This window comes from Gopherus evgoodei, chromosome 3, assembly GCF_007399415.2.
Source record: "Gopherus evgoodei ecotype Sinaloan lineage chromosome 3, rGopEvg1_v1.p, whole genome shotgun sequence".
NCBI classification, from domain to species: domain Eukaryota; kingdom Metazoa; phylum Chordata; order Testudines; family Testudinidae; genus Gopherus; species Gopherus evgoodei.
The window spans coordinates 110495882-110520506 of NC_044324.1; the positions used below are offsets into that span (position 1 = coordinate 110495882).

At 42.2% G+C, this 24625-nt stretch overlaps 2 protein-coding genes across 10 annotated transcripts in view; one reads left to right on the plus strand and one right to left on the minus strand.

The window, feature by feature from the left end:
* AKAP7 (A-kinase anchoring protein 7) overlaps nt 1-24625 on the plus strand; it is a 147609-nt gene that overhangs the window by 62218 nt on the left and 60766 nt on the right. For 7 of the 9 annotated variants that reach the window (XM_030556300.1, XM_030556305.1, XM_030556304.1 and 4 more), the window contains exons 6-7: nt 7424-7536; nt 20668-20812. In XM_030556300.1, coding sequence (XP_030412160.1) covers nt 7424-7536; nt 20668-20812 — 258 coding nt within the window. Of the gene's footprint in view, nt 1-7423; nt 7537-7966; nt 8134-20667; nt 20813-22508; nt 23128-24625 lie in introns of those variants that run through there. The other 2 variants (XM_030556303.1, XM_030556308.1) reach the window with 2 other exon arrangements.
* MSH5 (mutS homolog 5) lies at nt 14685-17291 on the minus strand. The gene has a single exon (XM_030558381.1). The coding sequence runs from the start codon at nt 17217-17219 to the stop codon at nt 14685-14687; it is 2535 nt and encodes an 844-aa protein (XP_030414241.1). The 5' UTR covers nt 17220-17291.

Genomic DNA, 24625 nt, shown 5'->3' on the forward strand with positions numbered 1-24625 from the left:
ATTTACATTAACATTAGCTTAACAACTAGAAACTCTAATATTGACGCTGCTGTGTTACTTCATCTCTAGCTGCTGTATTCATACCAAAATATTTTCAAATAACTTGCTTTTACATTCTAAAGGGCCAAAATTCAGCCTGGTTGTAACTTCAATAAGGTTGTTAATTTGGCACTTTAATGGAAAAGCTCTTGACATAAAACCAGGTTCCCAAACTTTGCTATAGTGTTCCTTCTCTAAATACAGGAAAAATATTGCAGTCTTCCATGTATAAATTGAATTGGATGAAGGATCACGAACGAAGGAAAATAAATGTGCATTTTAGAGTATATTTTAAACCAAATGGACAGACCTACCCTACTAATTTCCCTATTTCAGAGTTAAATTCACCCCTATGCAGAGGGCCAGCCTCAAGTGAGATGTAAGTGGTTCGCTGGCCCTCTGCACAGGGATGAATTTCACCTTTATCAGGTTAATTTTTGCTTTGGTGTGTTTATGTAGAATTCAGCCTATTGAATATTTGCTACTCTGCAGCAAAAATGAATAAGTATTTATGAAGAAACTTGCACAAATACAGACAGATGATATCTTCCTTTCCAAATGCAAATGGATGGACATCATACCAAACGGACTAAAGGTAAAAAATCGACTGCTGTCTACATACTATACAGACCACAGTGAGAGATTATGCCATACTCTATCAAAAAAACTGAGGAACCACCTGATCAGCATCCTATACAGCAAACAGGAAAACATCAAAAAAGAGCTCTCCAACCTGGAGACTCTCATAAATAACCAAACTTCCATACAAACGAACGGACTTCACTAAAATAAGACAGGAGATCTACATTACTCACTTCACCTCTCTACAAAGAAAAAAGGACCGCAAACTGTCTAAACTCCTACCTGCCACATGGGGCCACAACCGTGGTACCCCTAATCCACCCAGCAACATCGTCAATCTATCCAACCACACACACAGCCCAGAAGAAAAGTCTGTCCTATCTCAAGGACCCTCTTTCTGCCCTGCCACCCCCACAAACATGATACAGTTCTGTGGCAATCTGGAAGCCTACTTTCACCATCTCTGACTCGGGGAATACTTTCAGGATAACACTGAACAGCCCACTGATACAGTTACCCTCCCACTAACAGCACAAGAAGAAGAACTCCACATGGACTCCTCCTGAAGGTCGAAATGACAGTCTGGACCTATACATTGAATGCTTCCGCCGACGTGCACAGGCAGAAATTGTGGAAAAACAATATTGCTTGCCTCATAACCTAAGTCGTGCAGAACACAATGCCATCCACAGCCTCAGAAACCACCCTGACATTATCATCAAAGAGACTGATAAAGGAGATGCTGTTGTCATCATGAACAGGTCTGACTAACAAAAGGAAGCTGTCAGACAACTCTCCAATATCAAATTCTACAGGCCACTTCCCTCAGATCCCACTGAGGAATACACTAAGAAACTGCACCATGTACTCAGGACACTCCCTACACTAACACTGGAACAGATCAACATACCCTTAGAGCCCCGACCAGGGTTATTCTATCTACTACCCAAGATCCACAAACCCGGAAATCCTGGACACCCCATCATCTCGGGCATTGGCACTCTCACTGAAGGACTGTCTGAATATGTGGACTCTCTACTCAGACCCTATGCCACCAGCACTCCCAACTATTTCCTGAGGAAACTACAATGCATTGGTGACCTTCCAGAAAACACTATCCTAGCCACCATGGATGTAGAGGCTCTCTACACAAACATCCCACACACAGATGGAATACAAGTTGTCAGGAACAGTATCCCTGATGATGCCACAGCACAACTGGTTGCTGAGCTCTGTGCCTTTATCCTCACACACAGCTATTTCAAATCTGATGACAATATATATCTCCAGATCAGTGGCACCGCTATGGGTACCCGCATGGCCCCACAATATGCCAACATTTTTATGGCTGACCTGGAACAACGCTTCCTCAGCTCTCATCCACTCATGCCCCTTCTCTACCTATGCTACATTGATGACATCTTCATCGTCTGGCCCCATGGGAAGGAGACTCTGGAAAAATTCCACCACGAGTTCAACAGCTTCCAGGCCACCATCAACCTCAGCCTGGACCAATCTACACGGGAGGTCCACTTCTTAGACACCACGGTGCAAATAAGTGATGGTCACATTAACACCACCCTATACCGAAAACCTACTGACCGCTATGCCTACCTTCATGCCTCGAGCTTCCATCCCGGGCACACCACATGATCCGTTGTCTACAGCCAAGCACTGAGGTACAACCGCATCTGCTCTAACCCCTCAGACAGAGACCAATACCTACAAAAACTCCACCAAGCATTCTCAAAAGTACAATACCTGCATTAGGAAATAAGGAAACAGATCAACAGAGCCAGACGCCTCCTACTGCAAGACAAACCCAAGAAAGAAACCAACAGGACTCCACTGGCCATCACATACAGTCCCCAGCTAAAATCCCTCCAGCGCATCATCAGGGATCTACAACCCATCCTGGACAGGGCCGGCTCCAGGCCACAGCGTGCCAAGCACGTGCTTGGGGCAGCGTGCCGCGGGGGGCACTCTGCCCGTTGCCGGGAGGGTGGCAGGCAGCTCTGGTGGACCTCCCGCAGGCATGCCTGCGGAGGGTCCGCTGGTCCTGCGGCTCCGGTGGAGAATCCGCAGGCACGCCTGCGGGAGGTCCACCGGAGCCGCAGGACCACCGGACCCCCCCGCAGGGAAGCCTGCGGGAGGTCCACCGGAGCCGCGGGATCGGTGAGCAGCAGAGCATCCCCTGCGGTGTGCCGCCATGCTTGGGGCGGCGAAATTGCTAGAGCTGGCCCTGATCCTGGACAATGATCCCACACTTTCACAGGCCTTGAGTGGCAGGCCAGTCCTCACCCACAGACAGCCTGCCAACCTGAAGCATATTCTCACCAGTAACTGCACACTGCACCATAGTAACTCTAACTCAGGAACCAATCCATGCAACAAACCTCGATGCCAACTCTGCCCACTTATCTACACCAGCGACACCATCACAGGACCTAACCAGATCTGCCACATCATCACCAGTTCATTCACCTGCACGTCCACCAATGTAATATACGCTATCATATGCCTGCAGTGCCCCTCTGCTATGTACATTGGCCAAACTGGACAGTCTCTACGGAAAAGGATAAATGGACACAAATCAGATATTAGGAATGGCAAGATACAAAAACCTGTAGGAGAACACTTCAACCTCCCTGGCCACACAATAGCAGATCTTAAGGTGGCCATCCTGCAGCAGAAAAACTTCAGGACCAGACTTCAAAGAGAAACTGCTGAGCTTCAGTTCATCTGCAAATTTGACACCATCAGCTCAGGATTAAACAAAGACTGTGAATGGCTTGCCAACTACAAAACCAGTTTCTCCTCCCTTGGTTTTCACACCTCAACTGCTAGAAGAGGGCCTCATCCTCCTTGATTGAACTAACCTCGTTATCTCTAGCCTGCTTCTTGCTTGCATATATATATCTGCCCCTGGAAATTTCCACTACATGCATCCGACAAAGTGGGTATTCACCCACGAAAGTTCATGCTTCAAAACGTCTGTTAGTCTATAAGGTGCCACAGGACTCTTTGCTGCTTTTACAGGTCCAGACAGGGCCGGCTCTAGCCATTTCACCGCCCCAAGCACGGTAGCACGCTGCGGGGGGCGCTCCGCCGCTCGCCGGTCCAGCAGCTCCGGTGGATCTCCTGCAGGAGTCCCTGCGGAGGGTTTGCCGGTCCCGCCGCTCCGGTGGACCACCCGCAGGCGTGCCTGCAGATGCTCCAGTGGAGCCGTGGGACCGGCAGACCCTCTGCAGGGACTCCTGCAGGAGGTCCACCGGAGCCGCGTGCCACCCTCCTGGCAACTGGCAGAGTGCCCCCCGCGGCATGCCGCCCCAAGCACGCACTTGGCGCACTGGGGCCTGGAGCCGGCCCTGGGTCCAGATTAACACGGCTTCCCCTCTGATACGTAAGTATTTACACTGCCTACCACCACATGCATTTTGTCTGGACTCTCCCTTGGCAGAGAAGAGAAACAATATTTATACCAAGTTCTTATATAGCACTCATCAGTAGATTTCCACGTGTCTTCCAAAAGAACAAGCAGATGTTCTTAGGGGGAAGAAGCTTCTCGTGACCGAACTTTATTTCTCCCCAAGAATAGTGAGGCGTTTCAAGGGGGAGCCCATTGTTGCATAAAGCCCAGTGGGTCTGGAAGGTGGAGAAAAGGCAAGGCAGCTTATATCATTTTAGCATTTATTATTTTATTTATGGTAGTACGTGGATGCCCAAACTAAGAGCAGTGCCCTTTGGGTTAGGTAATGTACACATGGACAGAGAGACAGTCCCTGCCTTTAAGAGCTTAAAGTCAAAATAGACAAAACAAAGGATAGGAGGGAGACAGAAGCATAGAGAGGAGCAGTGACTTGCCCAATGCCTGCAGCAGGTTGGCGGCAGAGCTGGGAATGGAACCCAGGAGTATTATTTCATGGTATGAAATGTTAAAAATATGCTACTGAATGTATCTGCATATGCATGGCTAGGATAAGTACTAGTGAAAATCAGTTGATCTAGGAGTCCATTTTCCTTCCATCCGACCTCACCTCCTTATTGGACATAGTGGGGCTCCTTGAGTTAAGAGCTAGTCAAAAAAAGGAGAGCAATTTTGCAAAAAAAAAAAAAAAAAAAATTAATTTCCACCGATGCCAACAGAACTTCTGGAGTTTGTTAGTTACTTTTGGCTACTATAAATATAGGGCTGGATCCTGTTCCCATTGAAGTCAATAGGAGTTTTGCCATTGACTTCAGTGGGAGCAGATTCCAGTCTACAGAGATTTGTAGGGTTTTAGTCCTGCAAGTAAATAAAGCCACTATCATGTTTAGAATGCGCACAACATATTCTCTCTTTTCTGTTATAAAATGTTATTCTGTATGGAGAAAACCTTCAGTCCTATTTCTTGCCAGAACCGCCAGGTTGGGCACTGATGAGAAAATGAAGAGTGGTTCCTTTCCAGAGACTGTGAATCCTCTCCACAGAACCACTTCTCAACCAGTGTTACAGCCTTGAGGATTTAATAGGACAGGTCACAGAACCCTGATATGCCCCCTCTGCAGGTATGGGAAGAGCTACATAGAAGCGAATCTTTCAGTCCACTGTGCCCTTCCTATCCGTATTGCCTTGGTGTGCAGGAAACTACCCTAGAATTCATCTGCACACAGTGCAGGGGGTGCACCCCCACAACCAATCCTGTTCACTCCCTCTTACCAGTTCCACTACCAGAACCCTTGATGGCCACAGAAACAAGCAAAGGATTGAGCCCTATGTATTCTTTAAATAAGTGCTATTACTGTAGTTTATTTTCTGTTTTAAAAAGCTGAAACCAATCAAAATTAACCGCAAAACAAACCTCTGTGTGTGTGGGCATGCAGAAACATGCAATACATGAACACATTTTGGTAAGGATTTTTTTTATTACGTATAGGCCTTATACTATAAACACTTAAGCATGTGCACAACTCAATACTTGAATAGTCTTATTGAACTCAAATTGGCATATCATGAAATGTGTGCATAAGTGATTGCAGGATCCAGACCTATATTTTAAATATATGGCTAAGTGACAACTACTTACAGGTAGGTGTTCTTTTAGCAAACTGAAAAAATTAAAAAATAAATATGGTAAAATCCTCTGGATTTTAAAAACAGTATGATGGTATCTTTCATAATTTAAGTTTCTTTTAAAAATACACTATAAAATTATACCTTAAAAACCTAAATATTTTTTTTTCTTAACTAATGTTATGAATAGGCTATTTTTTAGTTTTAGTTATGTATTTTTACAGAGTGCGCTTGGGGGAAATATTCACTTAAAGAATATGAAAGATAATGTGGAGTTATGCCTTTTCAAATACAGAGGATTTTCTCTACAACATACTGTAACCACAGCTTTAAATTAGACCAATTTTAAGCTCAAAACTTTGCAGTGTCTCTTTAGATCTTGATCCTATGAAGGCTTAGGCACATTCTTAACTTTACATACTGCGTGAGTCATCCCACTGAAAACACTAAGAGCTTGTCTACAGACACAAATACTCAGGAAGTTAAGGCAAATCAATTAAAGGTGAAAAGTCAAGGAACATATATTAAAGCTCATTTAACCCCAAACCTCTCCTCCCCACTGACTCCATATGTGGATGATCTCATTCAGGAGTAAAGTGACCTTCATTTGCTGTTACTTAATACTCATACTTTAACCTGTTTAGTCTTTTTATAAAAACAGAATAGTCAGGAAACAAGTTTTAGTTTTAATTTTCTAAGGTATCATTTCAGAGAGTATTTTTAAATAAAAATTATGACCAAGGAGGATTAAGACCACTCTACTCCTAAGTGAGAGCATCCACATGGGAGATTAACATTCTTTAACTTATGCACATTGATTTCACATATTTAGTTGATCCACCTTAACTTTCCTGAATGTTCCAGTATAGCCATGCCCTAGTATGTACAGTTGCAAACACCCTATGTAGTGTTCAAGCTGGCTAACTCTAGATAGTATCTGGTCTAATGGGGTGCAAGACCACTAGGGTAGATTTCATTAATGTTGATTGTAGTTGTGGTGATTTAACTTCCAGTAAGTTGAACATTTATATTGCTCTAGGTAGATGGGCTGGGAGGGAGTAAGAGAGGTCAATATAGAAGCTTTGCCTAGCTTTGGATGTAGGCAAATAGCCACAAGAAAAAGAAAATTTCCAGTCTTCTCAGTCAGTTGAACTGCACATTCCATGTTACACAGGTATCAGAAAGGCAACAGATAGTTAAAAATAAATAAAAAGCAAATGTCTAACTGTGAAGCACTGGTGAAGAACATCACATTTGATCTATTCTCAATCTTTGCCCTTCACAATTAGGTCAAAGTTGGTGATTATTAAGCAAAATTCCCTTGGCCTGAAATGGTCATTCAAATAAGGACCATAGAATTTTACACAGAATAGCTTTGTCTAATGAATTTCATCATCCATAACTATTCTTTTGTAATTTGCAATTGCTTCAATCATTGCAATCCCTGAACAATTGAAATGTAAAGGTACTATCCAGATTTTAGACTAGATATTGATTGGTTTAAATAGATTGCCAATGATTTCTTTTTAAATGAAGTAACTTGTGTCCCAGATCAGCTGCAATTATCAAATTGCTCTGTTCAGATATAACATGCAGCTTTGAAGGAAACTAGAAAGCTGTCTTTCCCTTCTTATTGATTATCTTCACTTTTCACATGGGATGGATGTGACTCGTATTACAGTTAAAGGCACATTTTTAAGCATCCACAGTATTTGATATTTTAGGGCCTCTGCATTTTTCATTCTCCAGAGACCATGAAGAAGATATTTCAAGAAAAGGGCATCTTGGCAGGAGAAAACAGAGCTTTTAAACCTCACTTGACCTTCATGAAGCTGTCAAAATCACCAAGGCTACGTAAGCAGGTAAGCTCAAATTTGATGCAGCACGCCAGCAGCCATCCCAAAAGTTTATTTTAGAGAACAAACGGTAAGCACACTAGTTTTACTTTAGCTATATTCTAGAGCAGTCAAGGTTCGACTTCTTTGTAACCAGGTGGACTGGTAAGACTTTAAAATATTAGTCTTTTATGAAAACAGTGAATATGTAAAATATTTTGTCCAAAGTTGTACTACAAAATACTACTCTTGATAGTCTCGATATGTTAACAATTATGGTCTGTTTTCTCTTGCAAAAGAATCTAAAGATTACAATTATTGTCTGGATTATTGCTCCAATGTACCTTAAATAAAGATTTTTGAATTATACGGAAATTAACTATCCAGCATGTAGGACTACTGACTCTGGAATGAATAGCATTTATAATAATATGAGTTGATAGATCATATCTTTCAGGCTGCCTTTTTGGGGGGAGGTCGTCCTGTTTTTCTTGCAACTGCATTATCCTCTCCCAGTGGCATTCCGCTTTCCATTCTATTGGGAAAACAAAAAAGGCAAGCAACTTTCTGCATGAACCAAAGCACAGTAATTGAGGATCAGCCATAAGGGCAAGCTATTTTAACTTCATATTCTTTGCTAAAAATGTTTAATTATGTATGCTGATGTGAACAGATGCAGAGGAGATCTCCAAAATATTTGTTCTTTGTCTCAGCTTTTGGTTGTGTAAATGAGATACTCATTTGTTCATTGCAAGTTATTTATTAATCTCTATAGTGTTATCCAATACTCTGAAATGGAGCTAATTCAACAGATCAAAACCATATCTGACTTTCATTCTTTTTATACTTTTGAACTAACTTCCTCTCCTCCCCCTTCTACACTTCATTGTCTCTGAAGCTTACAAAAAAAATGGTGGGGGAGAGTGCTGTTTCAATAAACCTGGGATGAAATCCTCATCTCACTGAAGTCAATGCAAAACTCCTTTTGACTTCAATTGAGACAGGATTTCCTCTAGGATATTTTGAAAGTGCTAAGTAATAAACATTTGTTTTATTTGAGCTTAACTCAGTTTTAAGAACTCATTCAGTTATACTGAACCAAGTGTTACATTTTTTTTCCCTTTGGTGAGCTGGGGAAACAATTGCTTCACTGCAGTGTTGACAGAAACAATATGAACTGTTTAGGTCAGTTGATTTTATAAAAAATACTTTGTAGTAAATGTGCTTAGAATACATGTATTTGAAATAACTTTACTAAATGCAAAATTTACTCTCTGTTGTTTGATAATATAGTGTACAAATTTTAGCAATGTTTGTCCCATCTTTTGAGGTGGTCTTGATAAGAAAAGTCAGGAGCATTCATTATAGTTGCAATTGTCTTCTAAACCTGGTAAAATAATTACTGTCTGTCTGAAGTTTAGTTTATAATAGACAGACTTGTCTGAGGAGACACCTGGAAAGTCAAGTTACATTTTATGTGCAACTGGAGGTATGTAAGCATTGCGACGTCAGGGTGCCAACTTCAGGAACAGATGCTCTGTCTAGCATAAATAAAGAAGATTCCAAGCAATCCAATTATAGCAATACTACGTGAAACAATATAAAAGGTGTGGAATTCTTCAGGTACAGCTTTCCCCATTAGACCATAGTTTGTTTGTATGGTCCACCTATTGAGGTCCTGATTAATCAATACACTCAAAGGACATGCTTAAATACTTTGTTATCTCCTGGGGTAAGCCCCCTGTTGTATCTAAGATAAAAAAAGTTGTTTTTCTTTCTTTTTCCTATCTCCTGTTTATCACATGAAAAAAGTGGAAGCTTTAACCTAAGTTTGTTTTTAATAATAGATTGTCACAGAATGGCTTTGTTTCACTTGGTTGTTGAACCATACTACTTTATTTAAGCTTTTAAAAACTTTTATGTAGTATCAAGACACACCTTGTGTGTGCTGGGTGCTATATAAGCAAAATGTTACCATGTTTGTCTTCCGTTTTTTGGAAAATAGAGACAAGAGATAAAATTAATTAAACGTACAAGGTTATTATTTATCATGGGGTACAAGTAATGTACTGAGAAAGACTTATGCTTCTTGTGTGCAGTTGAAACATTGATTTGTTTGGATTGTTTTCTGTTGACACTGTGTGGCAGAAAAGACCAGTTTCTAAACAAAGTTCATAATCCATATCTGGATTATGCACAGTATGTATTGTGACCTCTCTCTTTGTACTGCATATGCTGTGCTGAATTCCAGGACAAGCAAGAAAAGAGATACGACACATCCTTTTAACTACACTCTTATAGTTAACTATTACTTGCCTTACTCATGCAAAACTCCACACTAGATTCTTTGATTATAAATAGTACATCAATAAAGGTAACAATGGTAAGAAAGAGAACAAACATAAAAGCAATCATGGACACAAAAGTGTGACTCACAATAACTATTTAATCCAAGTTTTTATTCCACTCCAGTTCCCATTATGATGTTACATCATTTTAAACCGAGTTATATTTCCATGCAACTATTTTTTTCTGCCCCTGTATAGCATTTTATGTGAATTTCTTATCATTCTCTTCTTTGACATGCATAAGTAAAGTTATTCCTGGAACTAGCATTATTTGTTAAAATATTGCATGAAAAGAAAAGGTGCTGTTGACATTGTTTAAAATGTATACATAAAAAGCTAAAGTATTTTATTTTGATAAACATTACAGGGAAAATGTTTACAAACAACATTGGGAGTACCACTAACAGGTATCAAAAATGCTTAAGTAGAAAATTATATAGTTGGATTTAATAAAATCTTGGATTGTAAAACAGTCTTTCTTGAATACAACTTTAAAGATAAACTACTGTGGTGTAAGGGCATAACAAACATAAAAGGTAGGAAATCAAGGAAGGAACTAAAGACTTCAGGACAAGTTCTGGCTGACATGGCATAGCACTTACTATTGTAAAAGTCACACTACTGTGTAGAGATCTTCATTAACCACACACAGTTATTTCTAATTTTGTTATTTATTTTAATGTCAAAGGCCAGTAGGGTGTATGAGATATTTACTTTTTTCCCAATGTGCATTATTTTACATTTAATCAACCCTATGCTGCCCTGTACTCTAATGTGTTGGTCTCCACAGCAGCTAATAACAAAATCAAATTACTGTCATCCTAATTCATATTACTTCTCCAGAACACTGAATAATAAATATACTAGTGGCTTAGCTATTAAGTGATATGCCATAGAAAAATACCATGGGAGATTGATATTAAATAACAGTAAACACTATTAAATAGGATATTTCTTTGTCAAAACTCTCTCCATCTTAAGAAGCAGCATTTACAATCATTCTTTGTTTCCTATTGTTTAATCAGTTCTTTGTGCACATTTTCTCTTAGTATAGTAAATAAACAAAGCATAAAAAGGTGAAGATAACACATTTTAACAACAGTTTATATGAATTTTTGATCATGCAACAGTATTATAAGTAAGAGAGAAAAATTAATAAAGGTTATCGTAGGAAGAGCATATATATAACATTGTAAAGTAACCGCTGATAATTTAAAATACAAACAAAGATTACAATACAAAAATACAAAAATAATTTAAAATACAAACCACTGGATTGATGGTTATAAACATTCAGGACAGAAGTAATTAAAATTTTGGGGTTTTCTGTCTTAAAGAAGCAGTTAAACCAACCCTTCAGAGGATTACTGATCTCACTAAATTTATTTAAATTACATTTTGGGAAAATTGATTAAATGTTCCCTTTCTCCATCTATTGCAAATATACCTAGAGCTTCAGGGGAAAAGATAGAAAATTCTTGAGGAACAAAAATTCTGAAAAGTTACTTTTCCAAGGCTGTAAAATATTTAATAAAAGAAATTACTGAGTTCAAAATGAAGGTTCTGTAACTCTACAGAGGTATGAAAAGTAAGTCTCTTCAAGAGATTACCCTTAAGACATTTAAAGCTACAGAAAAGTAAAAAGTCAGACTTCTTTTATTTAATGGAATAGAAGCTAATGAAGGATAAAACCATTAGCTGCTACATTTACATGGAGTTAATTGGATGAGAGAAAATTTCTCTGGAATTCTGCCCCCCTCACCCCCCAGTTTCTCAGGTGAGAAAAAGAACATAGTTTACAATAATTGATGGAAGTGGAAGACAGTTAATCAAACTTGGTCCCTTAGGTCCAGTGGGACAATTTTGGGGACGAATGAGTTAATTGAAAAGTTCCCTCAAATGCTGATACCACATTCTCCATTCCTACCTAGGACTAGGAGCCCCTATGGAAGGAGATAACATGAAACAATTTAGGTCCTGATCCTGGAAAGACTTGAGCATATGCATAACTTTATGCATGTGTGTAAGTCTTTCCAGGGCTGGGGCCTTCAACAATAAAATATATGGGGCAGGTACCATATCTTCTATGCATTGTCCAGTGCTGGACACACATTGCCTACAATATATAATGAAAGAAGTGAGTTCATTTTGTGGTTACAGACAACACTCCTATCCCCAGGTCTACCACTAACTGCTGTGTGACTTTGGTGAAATGAAGTACTGAGAGGTTGTGACTGACTCAATCTATTACTTATTTGCTATGAGACTTCATTGATAAATGCTGTACGGTGATTCAAAATCCTTCAATGCAAGGGGCTAAAGAACTGCAAATATTATTATAAAATTGAGTCCTTAAATTGTACTGCCTGACTATGCTGAATTTCTCTGATCATTTCTGCTTAATTAGGTCCTTAGTGAGTAAAACAAAATCATGTAATTACAAACCACAGGCAAGGCTATTTTAAAAGTAAAGGCACAAGGCCTGATTCATTGTTGCTCCGCAGCTTGCATAGTCACGGACAACATTTGCAAAGCAAATGCAATCAGATCGGGAATATTTTCAACTCACTTTGCAGTAATGTAAGTGACTGCACAGGGTGCAGTGCAGTGGTGAATTAGGCCCACAGATAAATGAGTCTATGATTTAACTGCAGTGATAAGTTAATTGCATAGTTGCTGTACATTGTTTTGAAGACAGTGCATTATATTTCTACTGGAAACAATAGTAACTGCCTGTTGCTGTAATTTATCCCTGTTGTCGTTTCCTGTTAATTGTGTTAATTTGTCACCACTGTATGTTGTCTTTATTTGAATCTATAGTTATATATTTTGTAGTCTGATAGCACACCACATAATGCATTAAAGGAAAAATCACTACATTGCAACAAAATCAAAGTTCTGTCTCAATCAAAATCCTACTGATATGCAATCTGACTAATTAATTATACTTGCCATTTTCAGCTACGTACACTAAACAAATTAGAAGATATTTAGCATTGAAAGTTATGAAGTTAACAATTTTTTTTCTTAGTGGCTGACTCATGCAAACCTTCCCTCATTTTAAGTAAAATTAGCATATTTAGCTCCTTGAAACCACCATCCTCAAGCAAGTTCAGCATAAAGAAAATATAGTAGCACTCTCTATGTCTTCTGCTAGCTGTCCCGTGAGCAGTAATAGTATAGTTTTGGCATTCAGTCCTAGCTGTCAGATGCCCTGCCATTTTGGTTGGATGTGGCAGCTGAGTCAAGTTATCACATCACAAGAAAACTTGGCATACTGAGTCCTACTTCTGCTTTACTTGTCTAACAATATGCTCTGCTGTTGCTGCTTGGTGCTATGAACATTTGTTATTACATCATTCGTCAAACATTGTCTTCACTAAAGATCCTTTCATTGATGGTCTGGACAAGGGGAGGGGGAGTGGGGAACCAAAAGACTAGCCACCCCTTCCTCCCAATTCAATTTCCCCATCCTCAAATTTTCATTTAAAACTCAGAGAGAATTTAAAATGTTAATCTCTGTCTTAAATTCTCAATACATTCTTCAATTCCCTTGCTTTCTGTATGTTTCTAAAAGTAAGTGGAGTCAAAAGTAATAAATTTTGTATCTTCATAATATAGAACCCAAGGGGAGAGAGTAGTTCTTGTTTCAGCGAACCAAAATGCATCCTCACATGGTTCTGCCAGTGCATGCTGATTTTGCCCTGCAACATTCCATTTATGACAGCTCCTAGCTTTTCCTGAGCAGAGACTGTCCATTAAGATAAATTATGTGATTGCTTTATTATGTGAACAAACAACCAGCAGCAAGCAGGATGAAACCACAATTAAATTTCTACTGGTGACCAATAATAAGCAGAGTTTGAATGTGGACTTTCCCAGAAGTAATACACTATAAAGTTGTTAAATCACCACATCACCAACCCCCACTGAGTGTGCCATTTTTCTGGACAAGACAGTTAGTGGTGTAAGAAATGTCTTACAGCCCATGACATCACCCCATTTTCCCTTCTATTATCCTCATTCTCAATGCCCTGCACAGTTACAAATGTTTTTTTCTGACTCAAGGGAACAGGATACACATTTCAGTGCAATGTCTTGATCCTGATCTGAAAGTGACTAGAAGAGTCACTATAGTGTGATGCAACACACTCTCTTGCATTAGGGACTGAACACTTTACCCTTACAGTACTATCAGCTGAGGAAGGATGTATCATGGATAGGTCCCAAACTATGATCTTGTACACAATGACTATGTTGTACTTCTATAGCACCTTTCATCTGTCAATCTTAAAGCACTTTACAAACCTTTAAGCCTCAATATGTGCTCTGAAGTAGTTAGATTATTATGTACTCATTTTACAAATGAGTAAACAGGTACAAAGAGGTTAAGACTTTACCCCAAGGTCACACAGATGGAAGAGAAACCAAGGTCCCTGACTTCCCGCCCTCCTGCGCTGCTACTGCTCAATAAAAAGGTCACATCTCAGACAGATAAGTAGCCACAACAGTTATTTGAAACAGGAAAAATGAAACATAACTTTTACAATAAAAATATTTTAAAATTTAAATATGGGGTCAGAGCATTGGTCAGAGACATTATTGATCATTGCAGAAGTTATTTCATTTCCTCTGGAGAACATAGATCTCTTGTCGTGGGGTTTTTCAGCTGGATATTGAGTGGTTGCTTCTGTATGTTGGATTGCATTTCATATTTGGAGTTGAAGACAATTCACTGAAGGGATATTATTCCCATTAATATCAAAATTATAGGGACATTTTAAGCTTCTCCCACCAAAATGTTTGTGGTTTGACAGCAATGGAGGCCTATAGCATATAGTCCATGTTTCTAGGGTTACATGGGTACAGAATAGAGGCTGCGGAGGGCAGCACTTCCTGACTCATGAACTTTTCTAAGTCCACATGAGGGTCATCAAGGTCTAGGCAAAGGAACTTTTCCACCAGAGACTTGCATCTCTCTAGCTGGTTCCCTTTGGATGGATGATCAATACATCTAACAGGTTTTCCATTTCGGATAAGCTCTGATACTTCCATTCCACGTGCAATCACTTTGGGTGGCATCCCAGCCAATGCAGCAATATTGGCAGCATGGCTAACGGTAGACACCCCCTCCTTGAGCTGATAGAAGAATATTAACTCATCTCCATCTTGGTGGGTCTCCATTGTCAGGTACTGCACAAGAGGGGTGTCAGGAAGGAGCTTCAGCTGCACCAAGCTGTGAAAATTAGTGGAGACAAAGACCTGCGGGCACTGAGTTCCTTGGTTGAGCCAGTGCCTCAGCACAGCGGCCAGAAGGGAGAGGCCATCCACTGTATTGGTCCCTTTGCCAAACTCATCAATGAGTACCAAGGACCTTTCAGTGGCATTGTTCACTGCTTTGGCAACCTGGTTGAGATCAATCATGAAAGTGGAGAGTCCCAAAGATACTGATTCTCTGCTATGAATCCTGGTGTAAATCCCATCAACTGCCCCAATCTCAGCCTCTGCAGCAGGGACATAGCTGCCAATTAGGGCCATGAATGTTATAAGGCCCACCATTTTTAAGTATACACTCTTCCCAGATGAGTTAGGCCCTGTAAGGATCTTTATCCGCCCATTAGCCTCACCACTGTTCACAGGATTGGGCACAAAAGTCTTCGCACATAGCTCCATGAGTGGATGCCTGCCATCCTTGATGTAGATGCCATGGCGGTGGGTAAAGCATGGGCGGCTGTAGCTATTCTCTCGAGCCATCACTGCCAGAGCTAGCAGCACATCTAGGTGTGCTGTGTACTCAATCACATTGTTAAGCACTGCCGACTTCTCCAAGATCTTTGTCTGCATCTGGTGCATGATAAGTGTTTCCTGGTCTCTGATCTCACAGTGAAGGTCACCCAGAATGCTGTCTAGTTCCTTTGTCCTAGCACTTCTGTAATGCAGTTTATCCTCTGACAAGAACATGAAGTCCAGGCCTTCAATCTCAAAGTCACTCTTGTCCAACATTGTGGGCAGCCGTGGAATGGAAAGCAAGAATCCAATCAAGGGAATATAGATGACACAACAGGAAGGAATCCGATTGTCCAGGGTCTCCAATTCCTTCCGGGCCACCTCTGTAAGGAAGTCTGAGAGACCCATCAGCTTTCGTTTCTTTTCGTCAATGGTGGAATCCACATTGGGTCTGACAGTGAAGCGGTTTTCTGAGATACTGCCTTCAAAATCTACCACTTTGCTGATGAGACTGGCAATATAGTGCAGATCATCGGTGAAGACCTGTGAAATGGTCTGGAAGAGCTCGATGCTGCTAGGCAGGGAGCGGCATGTATCTCTGAGGCACACGGCACTATAAACTGTCTTGTAAAGTGCCTGCCAGTCACTGACCTTTGTATGTGAAAGAGTCATTCTTCTTAGAATCTGAGGTACATTTTTTATATTCTTGAGGCAGTCTTGAAGAGTCAGGACTGTTTCATGGTTCTGAGCCAGCAAGAAGAACTGAATAACATCCAGCCGTTTGTTCAGCTGTGTAAGGTTCCGGGTGGGCCGCATGAGCCACAACCTCATCAGTTTCTCTCCCCACTTGCACCTGCAGCGGTTCAAAATCCCATACAAACTGAGTCCTTCTTTCAGCCCACTGGCCAGCTTGTAAACAGAAGGATGCACCTCACTTTTAAATATCTGTAGGACACAGTAAGTATCTTGGTCCATATTCACAATATCCATGAGCACAAACTTTTTAAAGGCCAAGATGGGAACTCCAATTGTGCTATCTTCCAGTTCAACTCCGATCCGCCTCCTGTCAAGAAACTTCAACAGCCCACCTAATGCTCGTACCATGAGTGGGCTCTCAAAGGGAATGATGGAGGACAAATAGAGGATTTTCTCTGTTGCAGTCATATGAGAGGGAATGAAAGGGAATTGCCTAGATAGGATCCGCTGTTTGCTCACTTCCAGGCCAAAGTCTATATTGGGAAAGAGGACAATTTCTGGTTTGTCCACATCCCCAGTAGCAGCACCCATATTAGTCAGGAATTTGGCAATGTTGTGATCCTGCTTGGCACTAGTCACTATGCATCGAGGAAGGACTTCATCAATCACTTTCTGCAGCAGCTTGAGGTCTTCATTATCAGGCATGTCGGGCATGAAGTGGACTGAGCAGTCTCCTGTGTCATAATAAGTGATCCCCAGCTGCCCTACGTACCACAACACACACATGTATATCTGAGGTTGTTCTTGCTCCTCCTCTTGTTCAGGCACAGGTGGGGGTGGGAGACAATGGGTGTTCAGTGAAGCAGTGGTGCTCATTCTAGCTAGTTCCAGGAGCTGTGTTGCTGGTGAAGATGGACATTTTTGTTGGACATATCGCATAAGTCCCTTCCCCAGGAACAACTGACTCTTTTCACTTGTCCATTTTATCCACCTCCCAGCTACTACCTGATCCGCTTCACTCCTCTCCCTCTCTGGGCCACCTGCCCCTTTTCCAACAGCTTTCTGCTGCTTGCATCAGTCCTCTCTACCCACACTCCTGCTGTATGCAAATCCTCTTCCCTCAAGAGGTAATGAGCAGGCTGTGTTGAACCACGAAATGAGTTGGATGGTTGGACTGAGAGTTTGGCTCTAGTAAGCCCCAAGTATCCCTGGTTAGTATGAATAATAATGAGGAATGGATCTCATTTCCTGTTGTGAGTACAGTGGGCTATGGACACTGCTCTGTAGAAATTAAAAGCTAGTGGAGTCAGCACCTAACTGCCTGCTTGGACATACAGTCACACTCCATAACTACGTGTATGGGCATACATGAGTGCACATGGAAATGACCATTCTATGCACACAGACCCACCTCCATGAACACATTCACACAATGCCACCCCACACCCACTACCTACACACCCAGCACCACTCTGTAAGCCCCCTCTCCATATGAACTCACAACACACCACCCCAGGTGATCACATTAGTCTTACACATGCAGAGACCACTCCCCACAAAACAATGGTTCATAACTCGCTCTCCCAGCTGCTACCCCCATAGCATAAACCTTCTCCCAGATCTCTGTTTTCTTCCTACCCACCCACCTAACACGTAAGCCAGGCAGCTCTTCTCGGGCTGGGGGCTTAACCTGCCTCTTTCTCCTTCCCCTACCAGCTGCACAGCACTCCCTTAGCCCAGTTTCTGATCAGGGCTGGACCCTGCCACACAGATACTGAGCTGGAATCTGTATCTCTGCCCATTCCTCATCTCCTTCCCCCCCTGTAGCGGGGTGGACCCCTGCTTCTGCCCTAATGGGCTTAAAACAGCCCTGGGGGAAGGCTATGGCTGGAGAAATCAGCTCTAAAAGCCTGGGCTAATTGGGAGAAGTGGCTGCAGCTGGGGATCTCCAGCCTGGAAAGCCTCAGGCTGCGGTCTAGCATTAGGCTAAAAGGTACTGGGGGTTGCACAGGGCAGCCCAGTGGTAGGCCAAGGCAGCAGGTCCAAACCCTCCTTGCCAATGATGAGTAGGCTAATACTGCAGTCTGCCCCAGGGCATGGGGCTAGATGATGACTGGCAGTAGCCTTATACTGAGGCGAGGTGGGAATAGTAGGTAGGGGTTCCCTGGGGAGGGGAGACCCTAAGACTGAGGGGTTACTGCCAGGGGGCAGCACCCCAGGTAAAAGGGCACTGGGGTCCAGGGAGGGGCACGGGGCCAGAGGACAGGCGGATCACCAGCCTGCAGAGGGTGCTCTGGAGCTGGAATAGCTAATTCCCAGAAGTCACCAGCAGGAGGCGCCGCAGGGGTGAGTCCGCACGTCTACACCCTCCCACAGCTCACTACATCCCCTGACCCTACCTATCTCCCTTCTCACTTCCCCTGAAGAAGGCCCACCCAGTAATGCCACCTTTCTCCCCCCTACAGATCATACAGCATCCTCTAAACCCCACCGCTTCCACACAGCTCCATAACCCTTCGCGGTACAGAGCACCACTCTCACCCGCCCCCCCATCCACACAGCTCTGCCCCCACACAGTGCTGTGGTCTGTAATGCTCCTCTAGCCCCCACATACCACAGAGAGCAGCACTGTCCCGCAGTCTGGTCCTGCTCACTCAGTACCTGGTGGCAGCACAGGCCTGTCTTCACTGCTGCGAGGCTGGTGGCCGATCCTGGTTGTCTCTGTCCCTGCCTGGCGGCTCAGCGTTCTTTTGCCTCAGCTGCTCCGTCTCCCGCTCCCTCATTGAAAGTGAGGCACTGAGGGCAAGGCGGGTGCTGATTGGCTGGCAGGTGCAGACTAGAGGGAGTCTCAGTCAGCAGCCTAGCCTGATGGCCAGCCAGGGACCCCAAAAGGGAGGCTGAGGAGCCAGAAATAAACATGCATCAGGCATTACTCTATAATTCCTTCACCGCCCCCATGAAAAGACACTTCCTTTAAATGCCTCCAACATACAAGCACAGTTCCGTAACTGCCTCCCACCCACTCACAGACAAATGCCATTTCATAACCTCACCCCCACCAGAAGTACCAAGTTTTGTGCAGCTCTTGTATGGCTTTTTTGCAAATTTAATGAACTGCTATTTCTATTTGTACATAATTAGCACATAATTTGCATATCACCATAAACACCAGCATATGGTCAACACACCCCGACCCACACAGTAATGAGTGGATGTGGAGTGGCATTAAATTTGACAGCTGTGCCTGGTATTGGTGGGTAGAAGGGTGATTGACTGGAGATACCATGTTGAGTGGGTGCTGTATGTGGGGGCCTGGATACTTTGCTGGTCATCTGGGGCTGGAGTATTTGCTGTAGGCTTCTGATTGGTAGAGCCTGGTGCAGCTCACCAAGTGTGGACGCTTGATACCAATATTAGGCCTCCCATCTTGCAGTGATTTTGCTGCCTCTGCCAGCCACTACTGCCTCTTCCTGCCTGACTATAATCCAGCAGAGGGAGGCAGCAAAAGAGGAAGTTTAGCTGATGCCATAGCGGCCCCATGCAGTTGGAAGGCACAACTGTAGGCAAATGCCTACAGCCTGCTCACATCTTAGCTGCAGGTGTGAAAATCCAGCTGAAATGTCAGCAGGCAGGACAGAGCTGCCAAGTCTGCGTCACATGGCACAGCTGCCCCATACATGCTACCTTGTTACAATCCCACACCAAACATTTTCATCAGCAGTGCCCTGTAACTTCACTCCCCATTTGTAACATCTCTGTGCAAAAGCATTGACTCATAACTGCCTCCTCCCAATCAGTGCACTGAAAGAACCCTATTGTGTTAACGAGGCCAACAAGTTTACCCTAATGGTAAGCTTAATTGTAAAAAGTATATGAAAGTTTATAAATGTTAACAAGCAGGGCAAAAAGCCTAGTTTGGCTAGGTAGAAACCACCATGCTCTGGTGGCCCAAAGGCATGAGGAAGGCTGCCCTAAACAGCCAACTGGGATTCTCTCAATAGTGGGAAATTTTCTCTGAGTAGATTTGACATAGCCAATAATCTCCAGTTGTGTAATGGCCCTTTGGGGGCTGTTACAAGCCATTGGAAGTTTGGGCTGCTCTAAGACTGCTCTAACTCATGCTGGGGACTGAACTGGCAGAGGGTCGGGTGCGGGTGGCATAAAGGTGGTATAATGCCACTCCCCCTACTTCTCCTCAGGTCCTGCACTGAGTACAGCTCAACCAGACCAAAGAATCAGGCACTTTATAGTGTAAAGTTTTTTTTGTTTATATTTCTAAATGCATTCTAGAAAAACATTTGTTCCAAACAGAATCATAGAAAATAAATATGAAAATCTGGTCTCCTAGTGAAATGACTAACGTAATTTAATTTTGATTATTTAAAAGGTGAGAAAAATTGACCCACACCTATATGAGAACTTTAAAAGCCACTATTTTGGAGATGAAACCCTGTACCGCCTAGATCTTTGCTCCATGTTGAAAAAAAAGCAACCCAATGGCTACTATCACTGTGAGTCCTCTATCATGGTTGGTAAGTACAATACTATTTTGTGTTATTTCTTAATTTTATGAATTTTGTTTGAAATTGAAGAGATTGATAAGCTGTTAGTACTGGGAATGTATGTCTGGCAAATCTTGCAGAAAAATGTTACATGGGCGTCAAATCCGAATTAAATATTGTAACATTTTGGCAGTTAAGCTACTTACTGCTCCCAACCAATGACACGTGCCTCAGCACTAGAGCTTCATGCTTCTGTGTACTTTTGGCTTTCCCTCCCTTTCCTGTGTTAAGTTCAGCAAGCCTTGCAGGAAAGAAACTTAAATTAATTTCCATGTTAGTTCTTTACACGGACAGCTTGCAGGGTGGTGGTTTTAACAATGAGTTTGTCTGTTCAGCTTTGTTAAGAGCTGCCAGAAATAAACTTGAGTTGGAAGCAGTGGGCACAGATTTAAAAAAAAAATTACAATAATGCCCAGAGCTCCAGTTAGGATCAGGACCTCATTATGTTAGACCAGGCCTGCACAACATGCGGCCCGCGGAGGCTCACTGTGCGGCCCGCGGGGGGATTCTAAATCCCACACGGTGCTCTGAGGGCAGCCCAGAGCCCTTTGAATCCCGGCTGTGGCTGGGATTTAAAGGGCTCTGGGCTCCCACCCACTGTGGGCAGCCCAGAGCCCTTTGAATTCCGGCCGTGTCCGGGATTTAAAGGGCTCAGGGCTCCCCGCGGCTGCAGGCAGCCCAGAGCCCTTTGAATCTCATCCCGGCTCCGGCGGCCAGGCTGGGGCTGGAATTTAAAGGGCTTGGGCTCCCCTCAGCAGTAGGAGCTCTGGTCCCTTTAAATCCCTGCCCCAGCCCCGCAAAGCTCCGGTTCCCCCGGCTGCTGGAGCCCCGGGCCCTTTAATTTGCCCCTGAGGACTCCTAGTCACCTCTTCAGCTGGGAGCCCCTGGTTGATTTAAAATAAAGTATCACCTCCCCACCCCCAACCTTCCTTTTTGGTCCACAGCTGTTTTGGTGGGGCGGCGCTGGGGAAAGAAAGTTTGTTTCTGCAGGGCAGAATGGCGCTGGGGTAGAGTGTTTCCGCGGGGCCCGGAGGTGCTGGGGGGTATGTTTCCGCGGGGCAGTTGGGTTTTGGCCCTCAGCTGTTTTCTTTGGAGTAATGTGGCCCTCGCCACTTTACGAGTTGTGCAGGCCTGTGTTAGACGCTGTAGAAATGTGTATGAAGAGACAGTTTTTGCCCCAAAGAATTTACAGACTAAGGAGACAAGTGACACTTAAAGGGTGCACAAAGAGAAAAATACTTTTTTTCATACATGTATTTGCTTTTTTACCTATCATTAATTGGCTGATTTTGTATCAGTATTATGGTAGTGGTGGTGCTTGAGAACATATTTAAGGCAAGGAGAGGGTAGTGGCCATATCAGATCAGTTCAATTCAGTTCAGGGAGTGTGTTATCTGAACTAGTACAGCTGGTGTTTGTTTGATAACGTGGTATACCTGCCTAGAAAGGTTAAGAGCCATTGGGATAATTTCCATGCGCCAAAATTTGATAGGCAAGACTAACAACAACAGCCTCAAACTCTGTCATGTCCTAAGGTTCATGTTGAATGTTACTATAGCTCTTTTCTTTTACAATTTATAATTGTGAAAAAGAATATTCCTTTCAAAATACTACAGAAATGTACACAATAATAATCAAGAGCTCTTCTTGTGCTTCTTTTGGCAAGATGGCAGAGAGCAGTGTTCCAGCTCAAGAAGAAAATTGTCACATTTATTGGAACAGACCATGACTTACATTAAAGTAGCAGGGAAACACCTACTATCATTATGTATTCTTTTTTAAAAAGGCACCAGGAATAAGAAACTCTATGGAGAAAGACTCCAAAATTAAGACACTCATCACAGAAACAGAATTTTTTTTTTTTACTTCTCCTATATCTCGCAACATTTTCCCCCGACAAATTCCTAATCAAAACAGTTTTTAAAGTAACGTGAAACTAATCAGCAGCCACTCAAACAGGAAAAACCTCACATGGAGGCCCCTCTACTCTTCTGCATCCCACACCAAAGAATACCGGAGATATTTATGAAAATGTTCACCCTTAAAAAGAGTGAGAATTTCCATAGAAGGGAAGGACAGTCCACACAGTGATGTGAAAATCTTTCAAGACTACTACTTCCATCACTAGTAACTGAATGGAAACATCTTCTCTTTGGAACCTCCTGTTCTGTAAACAGCTCTAAAGGAAAACTGCCTCTTTTTTCTCAAGTCTTTGAAATCTCACAGCAAATAATCTCTATTTTCTGGGATGTTTCTAAGCATGTCCCCATATTATGCAAAACCTTTGAAGTGATGATATTCTAGGTCCATTTGGTCCTGACTTAGTGCAGGGGGCTGAACTATAAGTCATCTCGAGGTTTCTTCCACCTTCTATTTCTATGATTCTAGGGTGAACATAAGTAAGGGAAATCTCTTCTGTTTTAAGCATATCCTCATCTAACCTTATGCTTCCAGTCAAGGAGATTTTGGTAAAAGAGTCAAACTTTTTATATAATTGGAGATATGCCTATCTCCTAGAACTGGAAGGGACCTTGCAAGATCATCAAGTCCAGCCCCCTGCCTTCACTAGCAGGACCAAGTTACTGATTTTTGCCCCAGATCCCTAAATGGCCCCCTCAAGGATTAAACTCACAACCCTGGGTTTAGCAGGCCAATGCTCAAACCACTGACAGGACTGTATCTGAATTACTCATTGTACCATTTTTTTTAAAGTTCTCTGGCGGATATTCTACTTAACACACAATAAAATATTTAGAAGTTACTCGTATAATTTACTATTCTTCCGGCTACCCTCAAAGATCTTACTACTTGCATTCCCAACACCATGCCAGAACTAAAACTGCAGTGTAGACCAAATGTGTCCATGCACAGCTGCTGCTACCGTCTCTGAGTCAATAATTGTTTTGACCATCTTTATGCAAGTGCTGGCATTGGAATTCATTGTTTCCTGAAGCAATAAACACATTGCTGAGTCATGAAGTCCAGAATTTTAATTTTAGCATTGTCAGTGACTTACTGTGTTGTCCTGGACAAGTCACTTCACCTTTCTATTTCTATTTCTCCATCTGTAAAGTGAGGATAGTAATGCTCATTGACCTGTCTCACAGGAGAGTTGCGAGGATTTATTAGTCAATGTCTCTACAGTACTTTAAACATATAAGGGACTAAAATGCTAAGTACCTGTCACCAGTGATGATACTAGGCAATTTTAGTTTGCACTTGAGTTGTCTTTATTCTCACAAAATATAGAAAAATCACTTTTTTCATATTATACTGGAGGATATTGCACAGGGCAAATGAAACACAGTCTGGAGTAGAAAAAGAACAGATTGGGATAGTTATGGTTGAATTATTGGTGACAGCAATGTGAAGAGAAGCCACAAATGTTTCAAAAGATTTACATATATTTTATTTACATTTACACATGCATGCATACATATATTATATATACATGCATAATCTTACCTACCTACTGAACATGGGACAATAGATTATATATGATGTGGTATGAAGGCTTTAATTTGCATGAAATTTGGGCTGGCTGCATTATTTACAAGTGGCAGAGTATTCTAGAATATGTCTCTTCGGCTAAATAATTTGGATAATAAATATTTCAAAATGAAAGCTGTTCTGCAACAAGGATAAACCTATTTGACAGCTGTTGGCAGTGTTGTTGTAAGCATTTGTTTAAATCTAAGTGTTATTTTTGCACTTGTCATTGGCTGACAGCTTCATTATACTAACTAAATTCATAGATACCTTGGAATACGTAAAGCAGAATAT

Excerpts from the sequence above, each read along its gene's own strand:
- MSH5 (XM_030558381.1), bottom strand. The coding sequence starts at position 17,219 with ATGCGATATGTCCAACAAAAATGTCCATCTTCACCAGCAACACAGCTC.